General features: G+C 43.2%; 2 protein-coding genes across 5 annotated transcripts in view; both read right to left on the minus strand.

The window, feature by feature from the left end:
* LOC121587938 (protein pellino) overlaps positions 1 to 20,205 on the minus strand; it is a 42,324-nt gene extending 22,119 nt beyond the window's left edge. Inside the window, exons 1-3 of one of the 3 annotated variants that reach the window (XM_041905303.1) lie at positions 20,113 to 20,205; positions 17,607 to 19,069; positions 2,990 to 3,079 (exon numbers count right to left, since the gene is read on the minus strand). In XM_041905303.1, the coding sequence (XP_041761237.1) occupies positions 2,990 to 3,079; positions 17,607 to 17,617 (101 nt within the window). In that variant the 5' untranslated portion in view covers positions 17,618 to 19,069; positions 20,113 to 20,205. Of the gene's footprint in view, positions 1 to 2,989; positions 3,080 to 17,606; positions 19,157 to 19,676; positions 19,955 to 20,112 lie in introns of those variants that run through there. The other 2 variants (XM_041905304.1, XM_041905305.1) reach the window with 2 other exon arrangements.
* A 460-nt stretch (positions 20,206 to 20,665) lies between these two features.
* Positions 20,666 to 25,029, minus strand: part of LOC121589116 (transcription factor IIIB 90 kDa subunit) — a 28,167-nt gene continuing 23,803 nt past the window's right edge. Inside the window, exons 3-5 of one of the 2 annotated variants that reach the window (XM_041907776.1) lie at positions 22,028 to 23,425; positions 21,757 to 21,901; positions 20,666 to 21,526 (exon numbers count right to left, since the gene is read on the minus strand). In XM_041907776.1, the coding sequence (XP_041763710.1) occupies positions 21,768 to 21,901; positions 22,028 to 23,425 (1,532 nt within the window). In that variant the 3' untranslated portion in view covers positions 20,666 to 21,526; positions 21,757 to 21,767. Of the gene's footprint in view, positions 21,527 to 21,607; positions 21,902 to 22,027; positions 23,426 to 25,029 lie in introns of those variants that run through there. The other variant, XM_041907775.1, reaches the window with a different exon arrangement.

The raw sequence follows: 25,029 nt of genomic DNA on the forward strand, positions 1-25,029 counted from the left end.
TTAATTTTAAACATCTTTAGCACTATAAGTCGGGTACCTTCCTACTGGACCTACCCCATCATTTCTCGGAAATGACCAGACATAGGCTACAGCCCTCCAGACAGACTAAATTTAATTTAGTATAAGCAACTTATCTCCCACCGAAATCTCTAGCCGATCCGAGCGATCCGTTCGTTCTTGCGCGTTTCCCCAAAATGTCTTTAATTTATTTTTATGTGTTCTTCCCCGACGTGTCTTTCGTAGGCTTAGCCCCATCACAGGGAGTATATTCTGCTCGTGGCTACAGACACACAAACATATGGATACACCCAAAAGTCGTAAAACACAACATATCTTCCGAGGCACTAACTACGCCATAACTTAACCATCCGTCGTCTTGGGTGGATCTTGCTCTTGAAAAGGCCATGACGAAGACTGCCTCCCTCTACGGAATAAAAACCTCTTCATCATGCGTGTATACGGGGATGATTGAGCTTTCGGGAGCAAGCGATGGCAGAACAGGTACAACACTTCGTGGAGAGAATGTGTTTTTTTCTTCCTTTCGTTCGCCATGCTAACGAAGGTGGTTAAACAACCCAGCAAGTCAGCCACTGCGGCTCAGATTTTGGATGTTGCTTGAAAACACGCAGCCACAGCAACCGAAAGCCTCAAGTTGTTTTCTAAAATTTCGAGGAATCCGTAAACCGGTGGTGGTAACAAAAAGATGCTCAAAAAGAAAAGAACAACACATGGGACCGTCCAAAAAGGGATACATTGTTATACACCGCTCGCATGTACCGAACGCTACACGCACAATCGAGCACACATGGTAGAGAAATAAAACAAAATGATCTATTCAATATCGGATACTGTGAATACTTCAAGTAACAGCATAAGGGGCTAGCCACCACGAACTGTTAGAAGTAATTCATGATGGATATCTCATACAAGCAATTTCATTTTCTAAACGTAACATACTACACTGTCCAGGCAACATCGGAAGTATATTACAAAACACATGATTTCGCAACCCCCATTTTAAAAAAGACGAAATTAATCATTCTGCAAAAAATTTATGAAATGCAGCAAAATGAAAGCAAAAGGGACAGTAAGTGGTACGAAATGAAACACTTTTAATGATAAGCTTCAACAATAAAGATGAGAACACATGCGTTAGCGTTGAAGCATGGCAGCATAAAAACTTTAGGTTCGAGGATTCTGGAGTCTCTGATTGTTCAGATGTCGGCTTTCCTTTTGGCGGCTACATTTATGCGTAAGAAAGTGCTTTCATGGCCGATCAATGGACATATTAACAAGAGATTTGAGAGATCTCAAGATTTGATAAATAGTTAAGAACACTAGAAGCCCAGACATCTTAGGATTTCTTTGAGATTTGATCAATCAGCAAAAGACGGTAGTGCCAGTGTCGTAATACAGGCATCTTGTTGTATTCATACAGCTGTTTGTATTTGGTATTCAGCCAAACGAAGAGATGTTTTATTGTATTTTGAAAATCAAAACTTACAAATCATATATTATTGTATTACACTGAACATGCAATAATGGTTTAACACTAATGGTTTAACAGCTATGTCTTACACCCCCATCTAAAAAACTCTTTCATTCACAAAATCTGTTACGTACTTTTATTTCATAATTAATTGATAATTCCTCAACTTCATTGCAACTTCACGTCGCATTAAGCTAAAACGTATGGGTTTAAAACCAAAGTGAAGGCACAACATTTGTGGAACCAAAACAAAAGCGAAGATAAATTTCCGATGCTCCAAGACGAATTAAAACATTTACGGAAGATGTGTTGGAGCTCTGACTTTAAAGCTGACTGATTCCGCAGGGAAATCTACCTACACCATCTGTCGGGACAGATCTGGCAGCGCTTGTCGGGAGAGGTCGAGAAGGCATACGATCCATTTACTTGTACCTCTACAAACCCGGACGATTCCAGCACATGTCTTCGGCCGACCGTTTTTCATTGACTGACAGGGGAAAAGGCAACAACACGAAAGAACTTTAATGGTTGCTTTCGGCTAAAGAAACAGCACATGGGCAAAGGCTATTCTATACTGGTCCAAAAGGGCAAAGAATTTAAATAGATGGTTCGGTGTGCACACGATGTAAATTGTGATGGGAACATTAGCAGCTGAGCAGGGTATAATTTAAATAAAACGATTTAAACGACTGAATTTGTTACAATGTTTTATTTATATTAGACGGAAATTAAAAGACTCAACTTAAATCTATAACAACGGATTAGTCAGATAATATCATTCCAAAGCCGTTTGTCCGAGTTGCCCATGCGATTCCAGCGGCTAACGTAACGGATTGCTGCAAACGTTACAAACAGTCACAAATTTTGTGCACGATTCACCACATAAACCATAGGATTGGAGGAGGACACTAGCCACCACGTGGCCGGTAAACGCTGATGAACTATGAAGCTTTAACATTTAACCACCAGCAGAACACAATCACTCAACCCTTACTCTTCCGCCCCAAAACTACTGCGAAAAATGTGTGGCATAATCTTGAGGCATAAAACTAACAGCCCTAATACTTTCGCTTCCATAAGCCGTAGCGTTCCAAACGCCCTCTCCCATACACACACAATCACACTCTCTTCCAAGCACTCTTCCAGGTCCGTTGGATGGCCTCGCATGCGATGAATAATTTGATTCCCCCCAAGACAACGAACGCGCTCGATTCATTATTGTGCGAACAGTTGGTACGGGAGACTCTCCTTCCTTACCTAACTCGAGCGTTTGTTGGCACACAAAAAATGGCAATCATGTTTATCACGGTCAGTGGAGCACACAGATTGGCACAGTGGGCTTTTATGCGCAACAAAAAACAAATCGTACTATCAAACATAGTTAAGAGATCGAGCTTAAGCCGAAGAACGTGCATATAAACTTTTGGGTGATTAATTGGACGTAACAGAACCTTCTATAGAATTTCCGAGAATTAAACACTATATCTTCCAGAAACTTACCCCAATATCACGAGCTCTCCATATCTCATCCGCGGTTTATCTGTATCTGCATCGCTCTCCGTAATTATCGGAGACTCTGTGCCGTCCGTTCTGAAATGAGAAATTAGAAAGAGATGAGTAATGCTGCAACATGGCAAGAACACTATGATTCGAACAACTAATACACAGCTCGTTCAAGGTTACAGAGGAGTTACTTAGACGCTTTATGGATGAAATCAGGTCAATCGAGACCAATGGAATAAGAGCATTTAAGAGCATTAAAAAATAAAATCAAAAAGGCCAATAAAGATTTCACGAACGCCGTAGCGCACCTTTCCCTCATCGGTTCTCAAATCCGTCGGCAAAACAGCACACTGAAGTTAAAATATTTCGCAAAGCACAACCACCGGCAAAGCAACACAAAGATTTCTCACGCAACTCCCTGACGTCGGTGGCGGCGGCAGCTCTGGCGCAATGGCACAACGGCTTAGTTATGGCGATTTCTTGCATGGCCACTCAAACAAACATCACGAAAGCTCTGTTAGAGCCCCATATTTAGTGAAAACAGCAAAACTGCGGCGCTGTCGCCTTGTGCCGTACCTGAAAGGGAGTCCCTCTGTCCAGTGGAAAACCTGGCCAGCCTTCGAAACTCAGTGCCGGGCAAAATTGGCTGGAAAAAGGAAAGTAAACTCTCTCATTTGGAAAGCACAACAATAAATCTTGCTACCCAAATCAGTCACACCGCCTGTAAGTAACGGTGTATCAAAAACGAAAAACTCCTACTCCTTCAACATTTGCAGACAATTTCCTAAGTCAGATAACTGTATAAAACTAATGGTTTGTTTCATAAGTGAATTATATTTAATTTTTAATGAGTAGTAATCCCTTATTCTTTTTTTCACAATTGCATTTATGTTAAAATACATTAAAAAACCAATTAAGAACAAAGTGTTTCGATGGATGAAAAACTCAATCTTAATTTAAAACAACAATCTCATTTCAACCAAATCACACGAAAGGGAGAGCATCATTTCTTAATGCTCGAATATCAAATTGACTTCCCAAACGTAGTCTGTGCGCTTTCCAGATGCTAGATTTCAGTATAACATCTTGATTCTACCACCATCATCATCATCACCATCATGATGATCATCATCATTACAAGCTAAACCGATAAATCAACTCCGCTTGAGGTCGAACGCCCGCTCAATAGGCCAAGCAACGCTGTAACAGCAAACAGCAACCAACAGCCAAATGCCACCAGCAACGTTAATATCAAGAGCCTGGGGGATAAAGAAAGAGCAAAAAGGTTGAAGCTCCTTCAGGAAACCTATTTTTGGTGGGTTTGCAGCCAAGAAAACACTTCAACCCCACGGAGACAGTACACGAAAGACACGATCCTTCGATGAGACACTGCGGTCACGCACCGTGGACCAAACTCTGGCAGGCTTCTCGGCGTAGATTCAATAACGATGAAATACGGCAACACGTGATGGTTTATAAGATGGATATGGTATCGATTCAAACCATGAACTTAAAGGAATTGAAATTGAACTTAATATTTTACAGAGTTTTTTTTATTTTATTAATTATTTTAATTTAATTTTATTAATTAGCAGTAAAACATGCAGCTCAGGTCGTGCAAAAGAGGGTAAAAATCAAGATTCCGGATGTTGTGTTCACTTGTATGGTCTTGTATGGTATGGTTGATCGAATTAAATGTCTCAGAAGAAAAGAGTTAATTTCAATTAAAGGCTCCACACCTTGTTTAATGATTTAAATTACTAATTCTAATAAACGAGGTAAACAGTTCTTGTGTATGTGTGTGTTGATAACATTTTACAACTTTTATAGTTCATTTCAATGTCTTTTTTCAAAACCTCCCAAATCACCCATACCAAACTCGAAGACTGCTCGACTTTAAATCTCCGTTAGGGACCATCCCCCGGCAGCATAAACACGCCCCTTCTCCCTCGGCCTTCCTGCAACCACAACGCCACCCTCCATCGGTCACAACACGCACGTGTACATAAAGCCTCCCCCCACAAAGAGAGAGAGAGAGAGAGAGAGAGAGAGAGAGAGAGAGAGAGAGAGAGAGAGATTAAATGTACAGAGTTCAGTGACACCTACGTTGGGTGACGCATATAGGCCCCACGACAGCAGAGTCCCCCACGATACTATAATAGCGGAGTTCGGGGAGACCATGGTGTTGGTGATTTAAAAACTTCTTTCTCAAAACGGAAACGAAGAGAATCATTTAAACTCCGCTTGTAGAAGAAATTCAACACTGCCCCCCAATAACGTGCTTCTCTGCGTCCGGGTCTGTGTAAAAGTATTTCGGTTCGCGCGCTGTCGCATTTTCGTGGGCTCTAAAAGGTGCCATTTGTCGGCAATAAATGGTGTGCCGACAGTGGAGAGAGCGACGGAGTGTGAGTGTGTGTTGGGGTCATAAAATCCCTAAACAAACAGACAAAAACGGTCCATGCAGGGGAACGGTTAATGTGCCGATAGAGAGATAGAGGAGGAAGCGGCGAGAATGCGACATTACATCGATTTTGGACCGCTTTGGCTGCTTTCTGCACGCATGGGTTTTCCCCATTTTACTATGCCATCCATCACACAAAGGGGCCGGTGTGTGAATGAAGAAATTCTGAAAGTTTTATCGTTTTCCTTTGGCGAACCTTTATTGCAATCTGCGGAAAGAGTTGGCTTCATTTAGATTCCAAATGCTGAAGCCACTATTATATAAAGAATTAATTTTGTTTAGCCACAAGATTCTTTCAAAATATGGTTCTAGCGGTAGAATTTCAAGGCCGAACACGAAAACATTCATCCATCGATGGAAATAATCGATGGGAAAGCATTACATTGAACCAGGAAACGACTTCGAACCACAACTTGAACCCACCACTTATATCAGCTGTTAATTATTGAAACGACAAAACAGTTTGCCTTCATTATGGCTGCTACAGACGTAGTGTTGTGCTGCGGTTTCTGGGCGATGAAGGGTACCCACTTGCTGGAGTGACAGCACCAGCAAACAGCAACTGACTGCTCCATAATTGAGAAAATTCGACACGAGGACCGAAATACGAACGCGTTCGCCACTGTACAATCTAAGCGACATTAAATATTGACGTGATGCTGAAGGTTTAATCGATTACGCTAATGCTATGCGCGGCATCGAGAATAACGTTACTACCACAGTTAGACACACTCACATGCACACCCCGACACAGACACGGAGGGACGGGCTTTAATACAACGCGCCCCTGACTATCCAGGCACCTACTAGCAGCAATCGATAATTACCAGTCACGAATGGAACAAGTACGTTTTAACAGTCAAAGTGTTCCCACGCACCTTCCCTTCACTGCTGCAAGATACAAGAAGACGAGTCCGCCCAGCGCCCCGTACCCCCTCCCTCCTCCCCCTGCAATCGTACGCGTGCCAAACAAACAACCTGACTCTCTCGGTCCCGCGTAAACGCAGCTGATTCGAACACTCCAACTGCACTCAGCCGATCAGTTGACGTCAACAACACTGACTGCTTCGTGCACCACGCAACACACACACTCACACAAACAAACATGACGAGACGCTGATAATGGATAGTTGCATCTGGGTGCTCTGTGATACGGTGAAACCCCGGGGGGGGGGGGGGGAGTTGACAGGATATGGGAAAAGCATGCAACGGCATGCATCGATTCTTCTAGCCCGTGTTTTGTTAAAAGCTATGTAGGTAGTCTGTAACCCGTAGGGCAAATCCCTCACCCTCTGTGCTGAGTTATCAGTGCACATGCCCTCTGAGGAGAATGGATTGGAAGCGACTGAAATGATTTGTTCGCTACGCGACATTCCGCGGCCATGGAATGAATGGCAAAGGTTGAAACTGATACAAAAAAATGTGTATTTTGATATTAAAACAATGATCGTGCTGAGCGTCTGACGCAGATTCTACGTAGATCCACAACTCAATGAATAAAAGCATATGAAATTCTTAAGCTCTTCTGCTTAAATGACTGATTTCCGGTAGCTTTCAAAACAGGTCCAAACATGATGGTCACTTTTTATTATCACAAACATTTTTAACATCAATTAGTGGCCGTTCTCTTCCGCGATGACCGTCTGCCCGATTCCAGCCACGAGATAAGGAACTGCATCCTACCGCACGTACTCCATTGTGCGGTGCAGTTTTGATTAGCCAAACAGAACGGTGACAAGGACCCAAGAAATGGTATGCACCAGCAGTGTTATCAATACTCAAGTTATCACCGAGCAAATAGACACACAATTGTCCATTCTACTACCTACTTTTCTGTATAATTGCATTAAGATAGCTCAACTACTCTGCTTCAAAAGCAATTACACTTATAAACCATCATCCCCCCCTCGTTCTGATAAACGAAGCAGCGCTTCAGCCACTACTATTCACCGATGTTGGTCAGCAGAGGTGTTCTGGGGACGATTTGATTTCCGCCCAACCTTCGCCAGGCACCACTCTCGGGTAAGACGTTTGTGTTACATCACAGTCCACACGCTTCGCTTGAGCACTTCACATGAGTCCCGCAAGGGCCCGATAAGCGCCCGTCTGCGAGGGAAGCAGATACGCGGCAGAAAACAGCATGATAAAGGCTCAAGTGCACCGGATGATACACTCTAGACGACGCACCGCAGCTCAATCAACCATCGCGTGGTAGTGGCGAGTATGTCCACGCGTCGCCATCAAAGCGTATATTGAGGAAGAAAGAAAATCCCAAACTACGCCATGTATCGTTTTATTAATTTAGCATTCTAACGCTTAACACGCTGCTGCAGCGAAACCAGACTTGACAAAAACAAAGCAAAAGACTATGAACGTGTGCGTTCCTCTTTCCTTTGTTCTTGTCTCATGCACCCCCCGTGTGTGCTAGCCAGCAGACAGAACAAAAGTAAGCAAACTGCGCAATAATCCGCTGCGTCGGATGGTTTTATGGTAAGCACGATATGTTGACGACCAACCACAATATGCTTAAGAGCGTACAGTCGAACAAAATAATACTTTTTGCCACCACAATCTTTACAGCTGATTAAAATTATGTCCGCGTCGATGATCGATGCTGACCGTAAGCAGTTCAAGCTAAAAAATAAGATATTCCTATTGTGCACGTGTACGTGTTGTGTTGCGCCACACTATGAACGTTGTGGTAAGGCGGAGGACTTCGGACCTGAAGTTCTTCATACATATTCAAGTACACCTCCCATTTCTGTCTAATTACTATCACTTAGCCACCTCACGTTCACTTGGCTGCAAGAGTACAATAAAGCATTGCTCTCCCTAAGCAAGCGGCGAGGCTGTTTAGGAATTCGAAACACTTAACACTCTTTAAAACACTATTTCCATTCAATAGTCACACCTAAATGATTGAGGAAGGGAGGAAGCTTATTCTATGATCGATTTACCTCCATTCAATGTAATCAATTACCCACACACTGTGCAGATTCGTATGCACACTTCCGTATACATAAAACTAGCACACACAGCACATGATCACCCAGATAGGGTTTTATTCTTTCCATTATCGGTTGATGTGTTACATGATTCCGTTTGAAATAACGCACACGCACACCCGAAATTGAACGCTAATTATTCATCGTTCTCTGTCCGGGAGTACCGCCTGCAGCCGAGATGTACCGGGGAGCAAGTCTGGAATGATTCCCGCAAAGCAAGATAACAGCTATCCCAGTGGCCTAATTGCGGTAATGAGATGTTTCTTTTGCAATTTCGAAACAGTAACAGTAAGCCTAATCTCGAATCGGTTGGTACGATGCGCTAATTACTTCTAGCTATTGCTAGTGGCTTTATCTTGGCTGGTGTTGTCCGTGTAGGTGCTCTTTGGGACGCATATAGATTAGGAACTAGATATAGATTAGGAAACGTCTCATGCTCACAAGAAAATTTTAATCATTTCCAACCAAAAGCTTTCATTTTTTAGAGCTTAAGGCACAAACTACACTTGCGCACATAATTTAAGCACAAATATGGTTTTTATAAAGAATACAACAACAGATAAAAAATAATAAAGATCAAAGTCGAATAAAAAGATCACCTTGGAAGGTCCAATGCCAATTTGGACAATCGATTTAATAGTAGCAGTACAATTCTTAAAAGTTATCGAATTAATTTCACAAAATATCAAATATAATAAAGCTTTACTCCTGAATAAAAAAAAAATAATAAAGCCAAAAAGCTCGAAGTTTCATCTCTATTTTTTTCCATTTTCGTCATCAATCATTGTTACCTCCACAATTTCTGCTACAGTCAAATGCATTTGAGCGATCTTTCGAACGTAGCATTACGTAGCGCAACATGGTATTCACGCATTTCGATTGCATCTTCCCGTACCTTACCTTTTAATGCAAACGGGAGAAGGTTCATACGCACGCTCCAATGCTTCAAAACTGTAACAACACTTTTACAACGAATGTACGCGGGGCACGCTTGCCGGGGGCCATCGACGAAAACGTTCTTCCCCTCATCGTACATCGATGATCCACATCCACTAAACCACGAACACGCACACAGACAATGAAAGAGGGAGAAAGAATATTCACCCAGCGGCAGAGTTTAACGACCGCGCCACCAGAACGATGAGCACGACCAGTTCAAGCCAAACGCCAGCTGAGCGCCGGGACGAGCTGCGCGGACAGGGTCGCGTCACCATAAATCTACCGCAAACTTAAGTCGGCCTGAGTGAATGGCCTGAGCTCACACAGATTAACTTCGAAATGAGCAATACCAGGAAAGCAGGAAATCAAATGTAAAAGAGTACAACGCCATGGGTACAATAACTACACTGGAACAAACTGCAAATTGGAACTGTCAATAGAAATACACCAACAGAACTATTACTGTTTGGATAGTTTGTTGGACAAAGTAACAGCATTCAAGTAAAGAATATGTTATTTCAATTTTTATTTCTAAAATCTTTACTATTTTTTTATTTTAACGGCATTGAAAATTTAGTTCAATGGTTTTTGACATTAGGTTTACGCAACCCGTCAATTTGACGGAATGTAAACTTTGAAGTGAAATATTAAAAATACCTTTCGTTTAATCTTGATTTTTAGTTTTCATAAATTTACAATAACATACTATGATTTAGTATTATTTTCATAACTTAAGTAGCCGCAAGAGTATTATTTTCATAATTTAGATAGATTTTCAGACACATATGTGGTATTTCTATCTCTATTTCTATCTCTATATAACCCGTCAAATTGACATTTAGTTTATTCATTTGAGTTGTAACATTTTTCAACAAAAGTAAATGTAGGAATAAAAGAGAACTATAAAACATTTATTATCACCAAAAAAATTGATAACAAATTTAAATAAAGTGTCCTCAAATGAAATTGCTGATCAACTTATTCCTCGTGTGTTTCGAAACTCCCGCGGACGTCGGTCAGAATGTGGCATCGAAAAGATATAGGTTCATGTGTTCGCTAAAACAATAACATTTGTTACAATAAATTAGCATAATGCAGACATTTTTTAAAACAAACAAAAAAAGTTAAACGATTAATAATTTGAATAAAATAGGTTTTTTTCATGATTTTGAACATCAGTCAAATTGACGGTTGAGATAGGTACACAAGAGACGTCCGTAAACCTTGTGTTAAAGTAGCATAGATTCGCCAATGCACACTGTCAATGCACATCAATTAAATAGCCAAACAAAACCTTAAATGTGGTTTGTCTTCGATTTGGCCATCTTACAACAGAAGCAAAACCGCACCTGACACATACACTGTTCGATCGATATTGATTGTATTGGCTACAGTGACCATCGTCGGGCACAGTCAAGACCTCAGCAAAATTTACGGAAAATCGATTGAACTTCGCAAAAAAGGAGCATCAGCACATCGCCACTGTTAAACCGTTGGCCTTTTTTCACTAACCGCAACAATTACAAACCGGGAGGTGTTGTTGCTGCTGCACACGGTAGAGTGCTGACGAAGCTTATTATCAATGTAAATATGCAACTGGCAAAAAATTATAATACAAAAAAAAATTAATACCTAACAAGACGCCAATTTGAAATTCACTTTTCCGCATTATCCCGACACGCCGGTGCCAATTCGCTAACCGGCTCGCCTAAAAATAAATGAAATGCAACGCTACCACCGTGCCAGATGACTTATTTATGTTACGCTTCGGAGAACATGTTGCTGCTGGCTGACTGATCGCCAAGTACACGGAGAGTGAAGAGATGTGAAAGAAAACGCGCACCATCGAACGGGGTTTGTGAGGGGCCCACACGGGGTGACGCCCAGCTGGTATTCTTTTTGCGGTTTTCCTTTTCCAGCTCACTTGTAACACACCGGGGCGGCGGTGTGTAGCAACCACTGGCCATCCCAAACCAGCATTACAAATTAAGCATTTCAACGGCCTCCAAAAATGAAACCAAACCGGGAACGGTGCCATACAGGAACATTGTTAAAAGGGGAGGAGGGAAGGACCAGTTCAAACCATCTTGCGTTGTTTGGTTGTGCAAAAATGAGAAGAATGTCACACGGTGCTTCAATGTGGTGCTCTCCAGAGGAAATGAAAAAAAAAACGACCAATAGCAGCTGACAGCGTTACAAGTAGAATGTGCGTATAACGCATTAATGCAAGCAGCTGGTACGCGTATCTACCTCCTTTTTTCATAAAACAAGCAGGTGGCCGTGGATAGCAGCAATGTGGTTAATCTTAAATCGACTTTAGTTTATATTTTTATCAAGCATAAGTTTATTATTTCAAGACATATTTTGTAACACACTTTCGCAATAATTCCTCGGTAGATGTATGCTTGAGAGCCGTTAGACGACTCAAAAATCGCTGCTTCAACAACAGGAAGCAGAGTTCTCAAAAATAATTTACGACCGAAGTAAACGCGCATTGATGAACCACGAGGCTCTCTATGAATTAATTGTCAGTTTATAATCGGAGGCAGTAAAATTAAGCAAACGAACCATAAAGCAAAAAACTGCCGTGTTTCCTCAAGCAAACCGTACTGTCTATGCTCGAAGCCGCCACGATCGATGGTGATAGGGACTGCACTGCACGGCGACTCCGAGGATGATGTCATTGCAGCCGATACGAAGCAAGCAACAGGTGATGAAACTAATATTATCAACTTTTTGAAATTTCATAACTTACATTCCATTATCATAAGAGCGAACCAAACTGCACGTAAGCAACAAGTTTCATTTAGTATGAATGACTGCAGAAACAGTGGCTTCTGGGGCTGTGGGGAATTTATTAGTAATAACTATTGATTGTTCGCTCACGTGCGCACTCCGCGGCAAGTCACTAAGGACCACCATCCGTCGGGTGTCGTATATCGTCCTTCGAAGTTTTTTTTCCAACCTTCTTTCTCTTTGATCGATTTTGTTTAAATCCTGCACTGATGCAATACCCGTTATGCAGGTGGTACACATCGGTACACATATGACAGAGCCTGCAGTAGCAGCCAGGCCTGGCCATTACATGCACTTCCTGCGCTGTTTTTTAAACTTTGAACTCCACACAACACAAAGCAAGGCTGAAAAGTTGACCAACACAGCAAAGATGATGTGTGCACTTCTCTCCTATCGCTGACCTCGATTGCGTGTTCGTTTGAGCCATTTTCTCCTTTTTTTTCGTAAATCTTTTATAACGTTAATTTTTAACCTGACGACCAACTTGGCTGAGTCATCGCCACACGCCACAGTGAAGCCATACGTCATACCTTGCATAGCATGCGAAACTCGGTTGCTCGTGAGTGCGGTTGTATGAGTTGAGGTAAATCTTGATCCCTATGCGACATGAAATCGCAGCTGTCAATCTGTTAACCCACCAGGATCCCGGGGAAACTCAACCGCAAGTGTATGGTGTATATTGTGTGGCACTAAACTACGTGAGCTAAACCTGGGAAAGCTCTGTGCTGCCTCATAAGGGTTAAAAGTAACGAGCGGCGCAGCGCCAGCTTGGCATAAAAGGTGCAGCAACGTCTTATTAGCCCGCATCAGGAACTGCCCGTCTCCGGCCTTGGCAAACCAACCATACCCGCGCCCTATGGAACTATAGCTGCGATGCACGAAGCGCAATGGTTGAGTCATAACCGGGGTGGAGAAGCGTATCGTCGTAAGGAAGCACTGTCTGCACCGTCGATTCTAACGCTTCTTGAAACGCCACTCAATTTACGTTTCAAGGTACTATATCTCATTTATACGTTGCACATACATGCGGGCGCACAAAATAATGGGCACGTAGCAAGTGGACGAGTGCAAACCGCCGTGTGCTAAGCATTCCAGTGCGGATAGGAAGTAGCGTGATACTGCTTACGAGTCTTCTATCAATGGTTTATTATGTCTAAAGCTCTGATAACCAAAACATTACCGATGACGAGCTGAATCGCTATTGCATAGTGTCCACGTTAGGACTTTGATGCGGCTTTGAGCACCGGAAACGAAGTGGATGTTCTCACTAATGTATGATGGCGTCCACCTGCCTATCTGCAGGCAAGTAGGATAGATACTAAAGTTTAATTCCGATACAGCCATTAACATGCTATTGTCAATTCGCAGGCAACCAATCCAATTCAATCGGTATTTCGACTTATTGATTCTTACGATAGACGATCTCCAATCGATAAATATGTAAGCATCTCATTTATTGACGAGTTATGATTACCTTACTACGGAAAACCTTTTCTTTGGGATATACTAACAAAACAGGTAAAGGAATCCGTTTTTTTGTTTGCCAGTTGCTATGAAGGAATGTAAAAGTATCTCCCATAACAATAGATCGTTCAGTAATATCGCATCGCAAAATACGCAAAATTACAAGTATAAATCTACCAAATCGTTATCCTGCACAATTAATGTCGTTCAACAATCCCATTGGGTGGTGCTCCTGCAGTCTGCAGAAAGGAAAAAAGGCTCAGTGTATTGATTACCATTATAAATTACAGACCTTCTCGAACGAATATAAATTGTCGGCTACACTTTCGCACAAATACGTCCTCCCAAGCAGCAATCGAAACACATACATGCTGAATGATCCTTCCTCACAATACTGCCATATATATATATATATATATATATATATATATATATATATATATATATATATATATATATATATATATATATACATCTTTCAAGTGTGTCCGAACTTTCGCAACAAATTACGCCCACACATCGACGTACACGTGGTGTTTTGCTCTTTTCGTTTCGTCTCGTTAATACATCGCACGCTCCCCCATTATTGGCCAAATGTGCATTGCGGAATTGGCGATGGCTTGGCACGTGGCACACTATTCCTATTCGAAACCCATGCACAACTGCTGAAACGATTTAATTGAAACCAGCAAAAAATTTGCACACACATCGTCCAAACCAATTCGAGCTTGGACCTCCGGTATTCTCAGGGACAAAAGGCAGACGAGACGCGTGCAAATCTTGGGCAAGATTATTCGAACCGAGAGGAAGAAGCTGCCGTCTGGCTGTGGATTTGAACCAGCGCGAACCATTTGGCGTGAATGGGAGAAATATCGCACCGTAAACCTTGCTGAAAGGTTGACCGATCGGAAACGGACGGTGGTCGAAATAAACGACCACCAATTGATTTGTAATTGCGGCAAACGCTTGCAGTCTCGATTTCGAAGCCTGGGCTTCGCGGTACACCTCGTGGCAAGGTTTTATTATGCAATTCTTGCCAATACCAATGGCGAGCCACACTGGATGATGAAGAGAGAGGAGAATATTCAAGGGGAACGATGGTTTATACCTTAGCAATTAGGTTGAAATACGCATCTTGAAGCATAAAATTATAAATTTCAACTTGAGCCCAAAATAAACAAACCTAATACTTGTTTAAGACCATTACAAAAAAATAAGAAATAGATTGCATCAGTTTCAGATGCATGTAAATGGACCGAATCACGTACAATTTAATGTTGTTACACCTTCAACCTTCACAAACCCAGTGATTCACATACGTTATCAAAACACGAACAAAAAGTCGCTACATAGATGGATTAGAGTCAATCAGCAGAACCAATTTCAAAACAACAATAAATAACATTAATCCATTCTCGTACAAATGCGACTCAGGACGCCGGTATGGATTTCCAACTAACCATCAAGAAATCGCAAAAACAAGTCTACAAATCTAATCTACTTTCAAAACATCAGCCGCCACCGCTCCACACACACACACATCCAGGCGAAGGCCAATTTACAACTATTTGATTACGCTTCATCGAGCAGAACCCACGTCTTCATACAGCTGCTCCCTGGCCGTGGTTGGTACCATCACGTTGTTCAATAGTGGAACAATTGCAAGAAAATAGTTGTTACCATGAAGTCACTGGCGAGTGACAACGGCCACGAAAAGCGAATGCAGCGTTGTCTCCTACTGTCAGTAACACCAGGCGGGTAAGCAAGAAGGAGGTAAAAACGTTCTGTTTCCCATCTGACATCCTTTCTAGAAAAGCTTATTTTCCATATTACAACACCAATCGCATCGAATTGATCGTCTATCGCACACACACACACACACCAGAGCAAGTTAGATGGTCACTTAGACACACGGTGGCTTCTAACTTTCACCAGCACTCCAAGCGGGCCGGAGAATCTTCTAGCGATCCAAATCCAAAAGAGCCACGTTCTTCATCCGCAACGGGCACAGCACCAAAGGGAAAGGGTTTGCACGTTGGGACTCGGGGTACTTCTCTCTGTTGCTATCCCTTTGCGGTGTGTATGTGTGGCAAGATGTGTCTCTCATGCCGCTGCGCTACACAAACGTGCAAAAGGAGAGCGCACCACGGGCTTCCACCCAATGTTTCGCTAATGAACGCATCATTATCGCACCACTCGTATTTCCTGGCGCGACGAACTGACGGCGCACACCACTGACATCATCTGCCGCATTAAGTATTTATGACGCTTTACATAAGACACAGGAAAGTTGAAAAAGGCAAAGAACCAGATGTTGTGGTGAGGTGTGCGCCGTTGGAAGAGCTGCTAAAATGGTGGCAAAAAAGCTTCAGTTTTAAAGGGGAGGTGATCATCCGGCTGTTTGAATGCATTGCAACGTCACAAGTAGAATTCTTTAGTCTAGGTAGGGCGGAAGCTAGATAATTTTAGATAATTTTTAGATCTTTATGGATCTTACATATATTTTTTTCCATTAAGACCCATTTTTGTCATGGTCTGTACTTAAAATATTTCAATTGGCTCATATGGCTCAACCGCTTGCTCAAACCCTTTTACAAGACTCACGTAGAACCCTCCCTTCACCACCCTCATGACTGATACAGTAAGTCGGATGAGAGGTAATTAACGGACAAAAGGGTAAATTATTCACATGCAAAACAGTTTCAACCTTGACCAAACGACACATACCCGGCGCAGTCGACAGTTGTTTCCTGTTCCGACACACAATCAATAATCAATGCAGCAATGCATTAAATCGTACTAAAAGCACGAAGGCAAACGATGCAATTGCATCTCTGCTCTCTCTAGGCGGTAAAAGGAATTCCAAACGAAACGCCCAGGAAACACAGCGCACACCGCCACCAGACTCGTCGCCCGCTGCCTGTTTGGCAAATGATTAGACTCGGCTGTAAAACAACGCCATTAAAATAGCGTTCAAACAACTATCGAATGCAGCTGTTATGACACACGGCCAGACCGTAATGGCTCGCGGAGACGGTGGTACTGTAACATCCATCTGGTGTAAATAAATTCGCCAATCGATTAGACTCCGGCATTCTGTAACACACATCGCATGCGACACACGATTGGCCGTTCAGACCAATGGTTACACGCAGCGTAATATGTCCAATGTACATCGCATAGCACACCCAATACTTTTTACGAGAATGAAGAATATTTTATAGCTAAATACACACAGTCCTCGGGACAGTCCTCTGACGCATTGTCCGATCGATTGGCAGGTATTTTGTCCCAACTGGCAGCCTCTTTTCCGGTGCCGTACCTGGTACAAAGCGATCAGTTCCTTACGTGTATGTGTATGTGTGTGTGTGTCGAATCGGCAGATAGTGTTTGAGGAAAGCTTCAATAACACTGCAGCACGAAACAAAAGCATTCAAGCACTTTCCTGCACTGTGTCCCATTTTCGTGGCTCCTTTGATGCGTTTTTCCCCGTACCTACACGATCGATTCAACCTTCTCCTGTGACGGTATCATTCAACAGACGAGCAAGCCCATTCTTCCTCTACCATTATTCCCGAGCACAGGCCAGCACAGGTGCGGAAGGATGAGCAGAAAGCAACAGCAACAAAAAATGAATTAACGCTAACCGAGCGGGGGTCAACCGAGCCAACCCAACAAAGAAGAAGAAGTATTCCTGTGTATCGAATTTCCTCTTTCTCTCCCTTTTCCGTACCAATTGCTAGTTGCTGTCACAGGGTGAACTGTGTTTCTACAATGTGCCGCAGAATGGTATTCTTCTAAATGATTGAATTTACGTCTATAAGAACAATTTACGTACAATAAAATAAAACACAAACATTTGTTCCAACTTGAAGAAGGAAACGCAATAAAAAGTGTGTGCGAGAGAGAGAGAGAGAGAGAGAGAGAGAGAGAGAGAGAGAAAACTTACCGTTTCACCATACTTTCGGCGACGTTTATTCCGTTGGTCTCCGTAATGCCGACTACGACGATGCTTTCTTCCTCAACCGAGCCTATTGTGCACCGCAACGGGGGGAAGGGGGCTTGCTGGGAGGTGGTGGCACTGGTTGACAGTATATTCCGCACTCACCAGGCGGCCGGTGGTGGCGTGCGCGGAATTGCACTTGTGTGAAGGCGAACAAAAGAACAAACAACCGGGGCAACCAGAGAACTAATGAACGGTGGCTCCACTTGTGCGCTCGTTCCGTCACAAACAAAAGAGAACAACAGAACGCAAGTGACCGAATGGAACGAAAAATAATTCCCGGGACAAAAATTAACACTTGCGCGAATTATCGTACCGATGGAGTCATGAACGAGACAGAACCGGGGAGAGAGGGATTTGTGTATTTGATACTGCACCAATTGCACCGAATTAATAAAACAACACCAACACCATTCGTCGCAGTGCTTCGTACCAAATTTTCGTCCTGCAAACCCCACACAAGATGCACCCGCCTTCTTTTCACACAGCTACGTTACACACCAACACACGCAACCACTGCGAGAGGACGCAAAAGCATCGGATACTGCGCACACTGCGACACGCTGCACACCACAAACAAAAAACAGCTGCCTGCGTCGGGTACGCTGGCAATCTTTTCCTTGCTGGTTTGGCAACACCAAAACCAAAACACACAAAGTGAGAAATCAACACACTCCTAAACACGACACCTTCTTTTCTGCCGTCACTTTCACCAATCGTTTCCTGCTGCTGCTGCTGCTGCTGGTGGAGATGGGCTTTCAGGACGAACTAGCCACAACACGGCAGTACTCTGCTAGATATACATACACTGAGCTACACCACTACTACACACGGCTTGCAATCCGACAAGCGATATACACTTTAGGCACACATACACACACAAACACGCCCGCTGAGATCAAGAGGAGATGTATCCTTCTTTTCACCTCGCTTCTGGTGTTATTTGCAAATGGGCTCACTCACACACATGCACGCCGGCTTCAGAAGGATTGTGTGTCGCAAACGGAGCGAAATGGAAAGGTGCAGCAGTGCAATACAAAACAAACACACAACACAAGAAAGTGGCAACACCACACACTCAGAACACACTTTAGCGCTCTAACACACACACACACACACAACTCAAGGGAATGCTTAAAACGGGAAACGAAACACTTGCTGCTGCTGGTGGTGGCTGCTCTTGCTGCTGTTGTTTTGTTGTGCTGGCTTCTTTTTACTCGTTTACTTTTCGTCGTTCGCTTTACTTCACTCCAAGGCGGAACGACGCATCTACCATAGATGCACACGCTCTTCCAAGCGAATTGCACTCTTTCGCAGTACTAAAAATAGCATACCCACTTTTGCTACCGCGCTGAAGCACACTTGGATCTGCTGCTGCTGCTGATGCTTGCTCGCTTGCTTGGAGGTGACTGCGTCGATATGCCGGGACCGACCGAAAACCCGAGAAAGAAACAAAGGTGGAGAGGTGGGAGATTATGATGAGGCACACGTCGCCACTAAAATGGAGCGTGTGTCCAACGCGGAAATTATGGCGGACAATGGAGTGAGAGATGGATCACAAATGACACATTAATTATTTTCTCTAAAAAAAATTGGAATAATTTTAAAATTGAACATGCAAAAATATGGTTCCTAACAGTATATGGGTAAGGGGTCCATATTTTTACGATATTCTATCATACTTTTTTCTTATTAGTCTCCCACACCGCCTGGCTGGACCTGTGTTTTCCACACAATGCTATGTTTCAACGTCAAAGGGGAAATTTTTCTTGTTTCTGGACTAGCTGGAGAAAATCGATGATCCGATACCAAAACAACAATCACCTAACAACGCAACACAGCGCGCTGCATCACACACACACACACACACACACACACACACACACCACACACACCACACACACACACACACACACACACACACCACACACACACACACACACACACACACACACACACACACACTCCCGCATCGCAACTTCGCTGCGGTAGGAAAATGTCTATCATCAGGTTTACCGAAATTTGCTTCACTATCGGAACTTTCAACATTCAACACACAATAGATAATTTTAACAAATAATAGACCACTGCTGATAAGTCCTAAGAATGGTCGAGATTGGCTGAAAACCAGACAAGAAGCCACTTCCACCACCGAACCAGCAGTATCGTGTGGGTTGGTAGTGGTGCACACTCTGTTTATGCCATCCGAGCCACTCATACTGTAATGAAAAGAGGCTGGGATTATGCTCGCACTGACGCATCAACATGACACGCTCTGCAGAGTTTTGGAAGAAAAATGGTATCCCTCCTAGCCTGAGCGTCCCAACAAAAAGCATCTCCATGTTCCATTCACAATTACACGCCTTTTAACACAAATCAAAACAGTAGAATATACTGGAGTTTTCAGCGAATCAAATAACTCCTACACCACCATTCCATGAGCAGTACTTACCTCGTACGAACTGGACGCGACCGTGTTGAACAAAAGGTTCTTGCCTTTTCTTCGCAGAAACGCACACAGATTGCTTTTGTTTGCCTCGGCCGTTCATTGACAAACTTCAACTGGCAAGAACTGAACCCGACCATAAACGCAACCATATCCGAAGTTTGCCGAAGTTTGACAGTTGTTTTGGAGCCGTTCGAAGAGAGCCGTTGCGAACCAAATTTTCGAACTCAATTTTGAATCGATCGGTACTATTGCATATTTACTGTTGTGCGATTAGGAGTGCGAACATGATGGCGACAGAATATTGGGAAAATTTACTATATCGCTCATTCTACGAAATCACGGCCGCATGAACGAAACACAAGCTGAGAGAGATTAATTTAATCAGGAGCGATTTTTATCGCTTTGTCATAAAAGACAATTTCCAAAAGTTCAATAATACTTCAGTTTCAATTGCTTCTAGTGAATTCAAACTGTAGTAACAAACAGTCGATCACCATACCATCACCATTGCTTGATAACTTTAGCCAACTTTAGTCCACACTTGTTTTAATATTTTCTCAACTTTATTTAATGAAAAAGATAATAAAAACTTACGCAAATGTTACAAAAGCTTCACCGAAATTGTCTTATAATTTACTCAATTCTGATCTATTGGGGGAAAATGCTTTTTTATTGTTTGAGTACTGTATGTACTAGTTCACCACAGCAAATGCTTAATTTTTTCAAAAGAAACTTTCTTATAGCAAAAAAAAACCAAATTGTGCAATTGTTCTTACTGCTCTTTTGAAAGATGCTGTTGTCTTTCAGTTCCGTTTGGGAATGAAAGTTCATTAATAAACAAAGCATTAATAATAACGAATGCCATTTACAATGTTCTGGCTAGTTCCATAAAAAATATTCGTTTGCATTTCTACCTCAAATGCATATTCCTTCCCATGGAATTTGTTTTAAACAAAAAATTAAAGCAATAGTTCCCCATTGCACATGTTGTGTATTATTTATCGCTTTTATTCGATTTTTGTATCCAATCGAGATTAATATTATGATGAGAAACAGTATTGTTAAATTAAAAAAAAAACTAAAGCTACTTTACCTGTTTAGTTCTAAGCCAATTAATGACTATCAGGCTTAATTTTCGATCGATACTTCTGATTTTTACTTCGAGAATTAGCTGCTGTACATATACTTTCTTCAGGGATTCTCCAAACAGCCCGAAATCGTAGTTTAGACATCGTTTTCTAGATAAATGACAATCTAAAACAAGTCATAAGTTTTTGGCTGACTTCACACACACAGTCAAAAAGTCCAGTGTATTCTGTTTGACTGCCAAGTATGTAATTTTCCTTATTCCGTTTCCTAAAAGTCTATAACATTTTTTGTCTATTTACGTCGAAATCAGCAGCCAGCAAGCGCATTTCTAAACCGCGAAATAAAAAAAGAAAACGACCAACAGTTAAATTCCTACTGTACTGTCACTGTAGTTGGGGTTGCTGGTTTCTCTAATTATGTTCACTAGTCACGAATTCGAACTGATCAAAGGATTCACCATACAAAATATCATATAATATTCTACATAAGACCCTAAAAACGTCACTTATCTTAATATTAAAATAAAGGTAAACTGTACATCCCTTTTCCCTGCATTACCATATTGCTGTTTAGTAATCGTCATCGTAGCCATAGTAATCATCATCGTCCCCGGTGTTAAGCATGTCAGCCAGTGATTTGTGTTCCGGTTCTGGTTCAGGTTCCGGTTCCACATCGCCCTCCTCATCGTAGTCATCGATGGTGTCTGCAACAACAATAAAAAGAATCGTTAGCATCAAAGACATGACCCCAGCAACATCATCTCAGCATAAGTAGCCCAATGTCAATGCTACCCGACAGAGCATCCTACACACGCAGCCCGCCTGCTTACCTTGACCAGTTTTGGTCGTCCCATCTTCCGTAACTTTGGCCGTTTCGTCGTCGTCCGCACCCGCCGACGACACGACTGGCAGCGTTGCCTGAGCCGTATGCTTCTTTCTCGACGAGGCCCCAAAGTTTGGTGTAGGTTTCAAATTGCTTCTACCGGCCGCATCAGCCACCGGCGCATCGAACGGTTTCTTTTCCTGCTTGATACCACGCACTGGTGATAACAATGGGCTGCTGCTGCTGCTGGTGGGATTTATCTCTCCCTTTATTTCACTCTTCGCCTCCACCGGCAGGGCCGTTGGTGCGGAAGTGGTCGCTGCTGCCGTGGAACCGGCCCCATCACCATCCGTTAACGTTTTCAGTATGTCATAGTTAATCTTGCTCGATATTTTCTTCTCCTGCAGTATCATCTCGATCGCCTCGCGGGCCGATGGCGATGGGCCAAACATCTTTTTCTTCACATTGCGCCGCTTCTTCTTTTCCGGCTTGCCTTCCTCGCGCTCCTTCGCCAGTCGTTCCTCCTTTATCTTCATATCCTTCAGATACTCTTCGTTCAGCTTCTCCCACTGCATGTTCTTCGTTCGTGCCTCCTCCTCCGTCATTATGTACCCATTGATTTCATCATCGTCCAAATCTTCGGTCAATAGTTCACCCTCTCCGACATCACCTTCCGGCTGGAAGGAACCGCTGCCCAGCTCTTCACCAGCCGGGCGTTCCTTCTCAGTGTTCGCACAGATAGCTCGCAGGTCCGGGCGCATACCTTCCGGGATAAATGATTTGCTACTGTTTGCGCTGTTCTTCTCCCGACCACCACCGCCACCACCACCACTGCCCGGTGTTTCCTCCTTCAAGCACTCGGTTATTACATCCATCGTGGACTCTTCTATAAACTGGCCCGTCTCCTGCAACTCGTCAAAGTCCACATTCTTTACCTTGCGCTTCTTCCCCAGGCGGGTCATTTCGCGATCGAGCGCAGCATCGATTTCCGCCTGCAGTTGGTTAAACTCCGTCGTTTGCTCTTCCAGCTTCTGGAGGCGCTCTTTGTCCCGTTTGCGGGCAGCCTTGAACGCGGGCGGATCCTGCTCCGCCTCGAGATCGACCGCCATAAACTCGTCCACCGTTAGGGCGCTGCTTGGCGTTTCGCCAAACTCAAACAGCCGTTTGCGCAGCGTAGATTCGTGGATCTTGACGATGCGTACGATATCGTTCGGTGTGCGGCTAAAATCGTGCATCCGGGCGGCTAGCAGCAGGGCGGCCCCGCACAAACCCGAAGGACGCCGGCCCGAGTGTATGGAATCCTTCTTCATGCGCTGCACCAAGCGTTGCGCCGTCATCGATACTTCGTGCGTTTTCTCCTTAAATTCCAGCTTGTTTGCGTATCGCATGATGTAAATGCAGGGATCTATAATGACGACAGCAAAAAAGGAAAGGAAAAGAATTTAATATTTCGATATGTATGGGTGCAATATGATTGAATTATCTTCAAGGTTATGACCATGGCCATGATTGCTCGGTTCAATCAAAGGCCACAGTACAAGGAAGCGAGTTTACTACAGCCAACGGAAGATTGGTTATAAAAAGGAACTGTAAATTTTCAGCTGATTTTGGTGCATTAAGATTGATTGGTGCATTTATTGAGCGAATAGTTTTATATCCATTAGCACCATAACCGTATCTGATCGTATCAATCTTTTTCGAATGTTTTGTTGTTGTTGTAATGTTTACACAAATTTAGTACAAAAGTAATTACTCAACTTATAGAACAAAACAAACGATATTTTATACCTCTGCCTTTGCTAGATTTATGTAACACGAGCAACAGAAGAAAAAAACACACAAGAAAACCCCCCTTCAAAGGCGCAAATACTAAAACCTAATGCCCAAAAACCGGTTCAATTGAACCGGGAAAGTAAAAGTAACTCTTTTCATCTATGGCTGCATCTATAAAGCCGACAGCATAATAATCCATGCACCGGTGGAAGCGAGCACGACCAGTTCTCATGCAATGATGCAGTTCACAGCCCAAGCTAGTTCCTGTTTGCAACCACCCACCTTCATACACTGCTCTGCCAACTCAATGGTACATTTCTATTCCGGTGTGAATGCAAAAAAACACCAGCCTAAAAAATTAGCAAGCCACCATTTGTTGCATCTCTAAAAATTGCTCCATTGTTTGGCAATTCACTCTTTATTGTTCAGCCGACTTTAAAATCGCAACGATTACTACATGGGCCACACCACGTTCGAGTGATCGATCAGCTGTGGCCGTCACATTTTCAGCTTCGTTGCCAAATATATTCTCCATCCGTGGCCACCAGCTAGTCCGCCAGGCAGGCAGGCAGGCAGATCATCGGAAATACTCACAACAACCACACACACCCAACAAACCCTCAATAGAATATGATTATAAATGTTGCGAAACATTTCCTAACACCACCTAGCGGCTTTCATATCGATGATACGTGTGATGTTTACATTCGCACAAGGTTAACAAAAATTTAGATTCAAATTAAAGCGTCCATCCGAGTTAAACCGCACCGGAGACACGGTCGTGCTGCAACGGAAACGATAATCGAACATAACCGGCGCACCACCTCCAACACGGTCGAGAGCGTGCGCGCTGAAGAACGGTGACAAACATCCATAGCGATCGTACCTTTTGCAGATCGTGAACCGTCTCCTCCGTTCTGGCCATACTTTCGCCTTCCCATGCAGAAATAAACATTCAACAGAAAAGAGCGTACAGGAGGGGGGAAAAGAGCATCTAAAGGCTGTGCAATTTAATGCAATCTTGTTGCAACACTATGTGCAAATGCAGTGCCATCATCTTTTCCGTCTCTCTTTCTCGTGCCATCATCATAACAGAATGGAAAAATTGGCCCCGCGCGTCTGCATGATCGCCGAAAACCGATCGCCACGCCAAAACAATCCTCCCAACAACAACAACACTCCCCGGCGCGGGGAGCATTAAAAGGTAGCAGATGGTGGAGAGCTCCTCCCCCCCCC

The sequence above is a fragment of the Anopheles merus genome, chromosome 2R (genome assembly GCF_017562075.2).
Source record: "Anopheles merus strain MAF chromosome 2R, AmerM5.1, whole genome shotgun sequence".
NCBI classification, from domain to species: Eukaryota; Metazoa; Arthropoda; class Insecta; order Diptera; family Culicidae; genus Anopheles; species Anopheles merus.